We start from the raw sequence: 9,233 nt of genomic DNA on the forward strand, positions 1-9,233 counted from the left end.
AGATTTTACAAATATAATCAGCTGTTCAAGAGTTCTTTAACCAGAAATAAAATCTGTTTTTATAATAGTGCAGTATAGTATAGTATAGTACAGTACAGTATGATATAGTATAGTTGAACTCATCAAGAAACCCTGCAAGAACATGTACATGTCAGAACAAAAAAGCTTCTTCAGACTGAAGTTAATATAATGTGAAACATGGAATCATACAACCATAACAAAAGGTAGCTCAAACAATCATTATTAAGCTTTAGATGTGTCTTGATTGCAGTCAGGTGTAAATTCACCAGAAGATTAGTGCAGTAAATCGCATATTGACTGCCCAAGAGAGTTCAAGACATGCTATAAGTGGAAAGGGGGTCAGACTAAATGCTTGCATCTTTAGCCTGTTCAAGTTGTTTTCTTCTGGGATATTTGCGTTTTAAATACTGTATACATATTTCCTGTATGTTCTGCTTGTATTTTAGCAAAGACACTACTGAGAAATAGGAGAAGGGGGGGCAACATTTTTTTTTTTTTTAATTTACCCTACTTTACCTGAATACCTGTTTACCTGTTGGGTATTGTAACGTTGTTGTAAAGAGAAGGCGTCCTCAGGTTGGTGCCATACTCCACACCAGTTGGTGGCGGTAATGCACCACCTCGTTGTTCGCCTTCGGCCCAACAAAGATAAAAACAGGAATCACGTCGTCGTCATTGGACTGAGGGCAAATGGGGACAAATGTGAGCGAAATTTAAATTTCGGATCGGATCGGTGGATCCTACTGCAATGCCAACCTGTGCCGGTTACAGTAACTAGATCGTGCACTCACGGTTTTATGAGTCAGGATGGGAAAGAAGAAAAACTACGTAGCCGAACTAAATAAGTATGCACGGGCGACGGATGTGAAATATGAGGACGTGAAATATGAGGACGTGGGCTTTGAGGGACCTGATCACAGTAAAAGGTCAGTATTAAGATAGCTCGCCAATCGTCAGTCCCACATGCTGCCCATGGGAAGTCTGGTGAAGCGACTGTATGCGGGGGGGGGGGGGTTAACCCATGGATGTATTATAAGGAAGAGTTAACCAAACATGCACGTGCGAAACCAGTCACCAAACAAGTGCTTATATTTGACGTCTTTCTTTCTTGCAAAAGTAAAACTGAATGGAAGAAACATCCTGACTCAGCAGATCCTCACCTCACTGCGCATGTCCCTCCGGTGTAGCCATAGGCTGTATATAAATGGATTATATAACTGGACTGTTTACAAAGAGGGTGTAATACTAGTTTGGGCTCGTTGTTGGCCCTTCATGGAGAATAAGGGAAAGACTCACAACAATAAATCTTTTTTAATAGCAGACATTTTGACTTATCATAGTACTAAAGCACTACTATTAAAATGAATTATAGTTCTGCTCTGTCATAGTGTCTCAGTAATTCACCACAGCGGCATTCACAATACCTGGACCCCGACACTGAAGCAGCTGAGGGATTGCACTTTGTGTTTTATCATGACCCTACCCAAAGCTACAAATACTTTTCCTTGAGCCTCCCTGAGTGACTTTTTAAATTTTTTATTATTAAATATTGAAATGTGGGTATTGGAGTCAATGCAAAAGGCACACAGCACTCAGGGAGGTATTACTAAAATAAACCGGTAATTTGTTCTCTTTAAAAATGTCATCATTACACAAGCCCTGTGTGCACTTCAGCCAAATATGTAAACAATATCAATAAGTTGGCACAGCTGAGGTAAGTAGATTTTATGACACGTGTGCTATGATGTTTGAAAGTGAAAGTCAGGGTTGAAAAAAGCCTGGATTTTCTCACTATTGCCATGCATGTAGGAGCACAGAACTCTGTTTTTACATTATCTGGTTAGTGCGAATTGTTTATTTTTGGCAACATTTTAAATGAGACATGTAAAAAAAGGGATTTTTAAGACAGAAGTCTTTGTTGCACATGATGTCTTACAGATTATTTGAAATTTAAAAATCTGCAGGTGGGATTTGGGGTTCAAAATACAAAATGCATGCACTTAAAGTTGCATTTCCCTCCCCTAAGCCAAAATGATAAACAGAAGTTCCACAAATTGTGGAATCCACCAGCTACAGTGACAGGGGGACAAAAAAGTAAAAAAAACAAAAAAACAAAAAAAACAAAAACAGTACTGAGGAAGCAGCAAGCAGGAGTTTGCAAACAGAACACTTTATGGAGTAAAAAATGTCTGGCTTGAATAGGATTATAGTAAAGTAACAACTTCACAATCAACCTGTTGTTGTCGCTCTATGTACACACATTGATGTGATGCTCATAAATTAATTATAAATGGATATTTTTCATGGCGGCAACACACCTTGGCTATAACTCGAGTTCTACAATTTGTCATTAGATTCTTCAAGAGGGCTGTTGTCAGTGGTCAAGGCTTTCCCATTGGTGTCGGGAGTAACGAAAAGCAAGCCAAGCAGAATGCAGCTAAAAATGCCCTGAGATGCCTGAGCGAGAAGGAGAATCCGAGACCAGAGGTAAGATTATTCTTATTCTTATTCTAGGAAATGAATTGTGTACTCCAGTTTGAAAGACCTTATACAGAGCATGTTTTGTTGATTATCAAGGTAGATGGCAGTTGCTAAAAATGTTTTTTCTTTCAGACAGAAACTGCTGCAAAAAAATGCACAAGTGCTGCTCGAGGCTTGTTCACTGAATTTGGCCAGAAGAACAAGGTGACTGTAAGGGCTTCGGAGTCAACCAGACCACAAACAAATATTGCTACTCAGTAAGTCTCCACACTACATCCAAAGTCATTTGTTGTTGTGTTGTCATCATTTTTTCAAAATGCTTTATGTTTGTGCGACGGTAGATGCTGTAGCTTTGTGGTTGGTGATAAGGAGTATCCAGCTGCCACTGGGAAAACTAAGAAGGAAGCTGCCCAGCTTGTGGATGATGAAATATGTGGCAGTAAAACTACTGAGGTAAGTTGTAGTTTTTCCTGGCTTTAACTGAATCACTTGGAAATCGCAGAAATCGTAGTTGGTGCAGGTCACTAAGGTTGGAAACTGGATCATGATGTTACTGTCAATGATCAAGGTGTCTGATAATAAGTGTACTGAAAACACACAGGCCACATTTTAGTGTACTAATAACAAATGCACCAAAATCTGGCCTATTCTAATGAATAGCTATCAAGTAAAAAATATTCTGTGAATGTCTGGGTAAGAGTGTCATGAAGGCCCTTGTCTGCTCTTTAAGAACAGTCAGACTGGGACAGTAAGACGGTGCCACATTAGTCTTTTTTTTCTAAAGGTTTGGGAGGGTCACCAAATTGTGTGCATCATGAAGTTATGGGAAAGAGTAGTGGAAGCTAGATTAAAAGGAGAGGTGATGATTAGTGAGATGAAGTATGGTTTCATGCCAGGAAAAAAGCACTACAGCAACATTTGCTTTAAAGATGTTAATGAAGAAGGTCAGAAGGACTTGCTTTGTGTCTTCATGGATTTGGAGAAAACATATGACCGGTTGCTTATAGAGAAGATGTGGTGTTGTATGAGGAAGTCGGGATTAACAAAGAAGTATGCAAGAGTAGTGGTGTAGGATATGTATAGTGTGACAATGGTAAGGTGTGCAGTAAAAGTGACATGTGACAGGATCAGGGATAAGTACATTAGAGGTATATTAGCCTTTTTGGGAATCCTTACTATAAAACTTACAAAGCAAGGTTTTATTCTGTAAACTCCAGCTCAACTGAAAATGACTATGAAAGATGACATAATGCAGAAGTGACTACTGTCTCTGTGTGTCAGATGCCCTCCTGTTCAGCCCTGTCTGATGATGGTGCACCAGCCAGACCATCCACACCAACTACACTGTAAGTGACTGACTGATGAAAGAGTCAAAAATGTCAACATGTTTTACTAATGCCTCTCATGGTATTCTTCAAGGGAGTCCTGTGATGCTCAATCAAAAAGCACGGCAACATCTATTTTCACCAATTCAGCAAATCCTCCCAAGGATCAGGTCTGTTATTGCTTCTCCGATCCCGTATCTGCATGATACTGGCAGAAAAAATATCCACCCTCTGATACTCAGTATATAGTCAAAACAGATACTGGTCAAGCTTCCAAAACGGGTTTGTGTCTGTGTGCGAATGGGTTCGAATGGGAGTCAAAACTAAGACTGACATCCTCCTAATAAACTGTATTTTGAGCAAATATGGAGACATTAGTAATATTTGTCCCATGTGTACTAACGGAAAGTCCTTTTTCTGCGATTATGAAGGGCTGGCACCAAACATTAATTGCTAAGAGGATTTATTATTATGAGATCCTGGCCATTGATTCATGGAAATAAAATCTCCAAAAAATGTTTGGGTTTTGTTTCTATAAATCAGTGGGGGAGTTTGGTTTTCGCACAGGGACTGATGTTTTAGAACAAAAATTTATTGTGGGTCTTTTTTAAGAAATACATTAAATGTAAATTTACCTCCGTAACATGCCAAACAATTTGATGTCCCCGAAAATATGACTGGAATGTTTCTTCTCATTACAAGGAACAAAATCCTATTAGGAAGTTCAAAAGGAGGTAGGTCACCCTGAGACACACTCTAAAGCGACAGTGCACAATACCATACAAAACACTGTCACAAAATATTATTGCTGCTCATCATTTTTCATGTCTTGTTAGAATTTTACCAAATTCACAGGATGCCTCTCAAAGCAGCAATGAGGTATAGTGAGCATGTTGAATTGTTTTAATGATTAAGTCGTTTTTCAACAATGCAAGCTCTATATCATGGTGTATTTTGTCCATTCAGGATGTGACGAGTCCTGTAAAACTGAATACAGGAAACAGCCCCAGTGAGAATACGTCAAATCAGTCAGTATTCTCGAGGTAATTAAAAAAATGAATCGCTTGGCATGTTTTTTCTGTGGTGTGTTTGTTTGATCTAACAGTTGTTATACAATGAAAAAAAAATCTGCTTTTTTTTTGTTGCAGCAGGTTTAAATCAGAATTCGACTCCATAGAGCAGCTCGGCAAAGGAGCCTTTGGTCATGTTTTCAAGGCAAAACATAAACTGACGGGGAAGGATTACGCTGTAAAGATTGTCCGCTGTAAAGAGTAAGTCAATTATTGGATGCTGTTTCCTGGTCTTTTAAATGCATTCCACATTATGCTGTATAAATTATGGATGTGCAAAACAAGTTGCAAGTTTCAAATGATTGCTATTCTTTGGTTCAGAAAAGCTCTACGAGAGGCGAAGGCGTTATCAGACATCGATCACTGCAACATTGTTCGATACTTCTCGTGTTGGTTGGAGGATACAGAATACCAGTGGGACAGAACAGACGACAGCTGCAGCACTTCAACGTGAGTCACATGTTCCTATTAAAGGTCTCACTGGAGGACTGGAGGTGCATGATTTCTTTATTTGTCTCTTCTTACTTTTCTAGATCCTCCAATGGTAACTCCACAGTGAAGTTCCTCTATATTCAGATGGAGTTGTGTGACACCAAAACACTGAAAGTGTGGATAGAGGAGCAAAATATTCTGAATGTGACGAAATCTCGACGAGACTCCCAGAGAAGAGCAAAAGGTCTAGCTATCGCTCAGAAAATTCTCAGTGGAGTGGAGTACATTCACTCCAAGATGCTCATCCACAGAGACCTGAAGGTGAGACCAAGAGAATAAAATCGCCATTTACAATATCTTATCAGTTATGAAGCTAAATGTTTGTCCACTTCTTTTTCATGGTTAGCCTGCCAACATCATGTTCAGGCAAGAAGGAGAAGTGAAAATCGGAGATTTTGGTTTGGTCACTGAGGAGAATGATGATGATGCCGAGAACCTGATGGAGAGAACTGTGTACAAAGGAACCCCATCTTACATGGCCCCTGAACAAGTGAGATGTTCTCTACTAAACCTATTTATGGGTTAATATCAATAGGTATAGTAGCATTATATGATGTGTCTGATTTTTCTACAAACAGAAGCATCTATAGAAATCAGAATATCTTTATTGATTAGTTACATACAGTGACTTCATAAGCAGAACTGGTTATGTATAATATATAGTGATTTAAGGAGGGACAATAGCACGTCTAATGCCTTTTGTTCGATATTGTGTTCATGTTTTACAACAGAAGCGCCAGAGGAATTATGACCGAAAAGTTGATATATTTGCTATGGGGCTGATATGCTTCGAAATTCTTTGGAGAATTTCCACTGGTCATGAAAGGCAAGCGGTGAGTCGTTAAGTCAAAATCCCAATTTGTGCTTAGCGCATCATTATCAATAGATAATAACTTGAAAGTTTCATTTTTTGTACAAGGTACTAGGGATGTCCATCAGATATCTTATTAATTCATGTCCACTGAGAATAATTATGCAACTAATCAGTTATATGTCCTTTCTCCTTTTAACCACTGCATGAGTTCAGGTTTGGGAAGACGTCAGAAAACAGAAATTTCCCCAAGAGTTTCAATACAGATTTTACCAAGAGGTACATCATTTTTGCAACATTTTGTCAATGTTCTTTCAATATGAATTAGTATGTTTACATGCACTAACAATAAGTAATTACATTACTCCAAGAAACTGGATAATACAGCAAACAAGTTTTCATGCCCTGACATTATCTTGTCACTCAAATGTGTCTGATTTTTTTAATTACAAATAATATTAGCATTATTGTCATCATTGTTATTATTGTTGTTATTATTATATTCAATGATGGAAATCAAATTATGTGGAGTTGTGGAGACTACATTTATTTGTCATACAAAGCCAATGTATGTGTATTGCATGTAATAATCTTAACCACGACTGTTACTTTCTGTAGTTGTGTGGGATTAAATTCACAGTAGTCCTCTGCGTCCTCTGTCAAATTACCTGAGGTCCTCACATAATACTGTTCCCATGTGAAAAAGGCTTTTGTCAAGCACATGAGTACTTGTAAATTACCCTTTGAAAATAAAAAAATATCCAGCAGAGCAAGTTACAGTATTTGGGGAATAAAGCAATCTTCCTTTAAAATAAAATATTTCCCCGATGAATGTGGGAAATGCTGCTGACTATAGCAATACTGTAGTTTGTTTTGAATTACTCATTGCAACAGTTTGTTGTTTTTGTTGTTTTTTCAAATGTTGCAGTACATCATAATAAGGCCAATGCTGTGTGAGAAGCCAGCAGAGCGACCCGAAGCATGTAAACTAAAGATGGACTTGGAGGAATGCTCTCGCAAACTCAACGCTGACGAAATTGTGCGCCGTGGCAGCAGGACAGTCTGATTATCAAAAGACAGAAAAAAAATCACACCAGCTATTTTATATTACCACTGACATGTAAGCAGTCTGTTTACCTGTGCAATAATTATATGCAACTTCTCTAATTTTGTGAAAATTATGCATGTGTCATTTGAATCAGGCCAAGAACGAAATGGATTTTATATTTTACCATCCATTTTGTCTTAATTTGAGCTTGTCGTTAAAATTAAACCAGACAATAAAGTGAAGCGACTTCAAAATAGCCTTGATTCGCTGTTTTATGTGTGACCACAACACTGAGGTCAATGCCTCGTCTTGTCCTTGACACTTTGTTACAGTAAGTTACGTTTTTTTTGGAAGCAAGTTTAAGTTTTTTATTCCTGCATCTCGACTTTTACTCTATTATATTTCCTAAATAAAATACATGTTGTTCTTTAAGTCATTTTATTTGTGTAAAAAAAACAAACAGCCTTGTTCACCTTTAATTATATGCTCCATTTTTAAGGTGGTGTGCATGTAAGGAAGAAATAAATTTCATAATCCTCAAAATTCTGACCGCTAATTATTATCAGCGACATTTACTTGTACTTTCCAGTTCAATACTTTTAATTTAATATAATAAAACTACTTTTTATACAACAGCACAGTAAATATCAGATACTGTAAGACTTAAAGTGATTTTCTACTAGATGACTTTAACTTCTAAAAAAGTCATTTTCTGATGAGGTAACTGTACTTTCAAGTATTTCATCCACCACTGTTGCTGGTTAGATTTAGAAAAAAGATGCCTTGTTATGGTTCAGGAAAAGATAATAGTTTAAGTTAAAATGATCACTTGAAACATGGAACATGAAGTATTGCGGGAATTTTCATACCCGACTTACAAAAGCTACCACTATACAAGTCACCTGCCACCAGATCAACCAACAGCAAAATTCAATTGCAAAAGCAGAGTTTAAAAACACTAAAAAAAATCCTTCAACAGATCAATACCTTTAAACCACACAGTGACAGGAACTACAGCCAATCACACCATCAAAATAAAAACCAGCTACTACTCATCCCTCCACATTTCACTTCAACATGCTTTCTTTGATTCACCATACTCAAAGATGTTCAACAAAATTAAATACAAAGGTAATAGGTGGGGAAAGACATGAGTTTCAACCAGCAGAGTGCAGCAGCTCTGCATATTTCTAAAACAATATGTAGAATTTAAATACTTTGTATGAAAATGTTAAGATTTGGACCATAATCTTTTAACAACATCACAAAATACTCATCTACATTTGTTTCCAGCTGAAAAAAGAAAGAAAAAAGAGAGATATTTTTGGCTTACCCACGCTGTGATGACTTGTTAAGTTTTGTGAGGCAGTCTCGGGGTCCGGTGGCTCGTTCAATAATCAAAATAAATCAGTGCTTTTTAAACACACGTTCGTCAAAAAAGGCCTTTACATTGTTCAGACACAAAATCAAACTTCAAGCCGCAAACTCAAAAAAAAAATCACGACTAAACTCAAAGGTTTACATTGAAAAGTTCATCAGTTGGAAACCGCGTCTCCTCGCACACACCTGCAGCTAATTAAAGGGCTAATTACTCACTGAAGGCGCTGTGATCCCGCTGCATGCGATACAGACGCCACCGCTAGATGGCAGTATTTACTCACTACTGTTACAAATAAAAAACCAGTCTCTATATATACCCACTACCATCTACTTTTGTTTTATGTTATTCACCTGATATGTTTTTTTACTTTTTTTATTTTTATTTAATTACTTTGAATGTTCTTATTTCTTTTTGCATTCAGTCTGTTCAGTTTTCAGACAGTGGTTCCCAACTGGTCCAGCCACTGGGTCCACATTTCTTCATGGTCATTAGTACAAGGTCCACACATTTGAGAAATTACCACATATTCAATTTCATTTCACAAACTGTAAATAACAGAAAAATAATAAAATTTAACATATTGCAAGAATAAAGAGCAATTAGT

At 37.4% G+C, this 9,233-nt stretch overlaps 1 protein-coding gene across 2 annotated transcripts; it reads left to right on the top strand.

Annotated features, from left to right (window-relative positions):
• The first annotated feature begins 701 nt into the window (after positions 1-701).
• On the top strand, positions 702-7,620 carry LOC121954257 (interferon-induced, double-stranded RNA-activated protein kinase-like). Of its 2 annotated transcripts, none has more exons than XM_042501625.1 (16): positions 702-947; positions 2,376-2,508; positions 2,635-2,759; positions 2,844-2,955; positions 3,784-3,848; positions 3,922-3,997; positions 4,530-4,561; positions 4,664-4,706; positions 4,794-4,870; positions 4,976-5,098; positions 5,219-5,347; positions 5,431-5,650; positions 5,736-5,879; positions 6,121-6,222; positions 6,417-6,479; positions 7,129-7,620. In XM_042501625.1, exons 1-16 carry the CDS (start codon positions 829-831, stop codon positions 7,264-7,266), a joined length of 1,701 nt encoding a protein of 566 aa, XP_042357559.1. In that variant the 5' UTR covers positions 702-828; the 3' UTR covers positions 7,267-7,620. The 2 variants fall into 2 exon arrangements, with proteins under 2 accessions (XP_042357559.1, XP_042357561.1); XM_042501627.1 differs by having other exon boundaries at positions 4,979-5,098.
• The last annotated feature ends 1,613 nt before the right edge of the window (positions 7,621-9,233 follow it).

This window comes from Plectropomus leopardus, chromosome 15 (genome assembly GCF_008729295.1).
Source record: "Plectropomus leopardus isolate mb chromosome 15, YSFRI_Pleo_2.0, whole genome shotgun sequence".
Lineage (NCBI taxonomy): Eukaryota > Metazoa > Chordata > Actinopteri > Perciformes > Serranidae > Plectropomus > Plectropomus leopardus.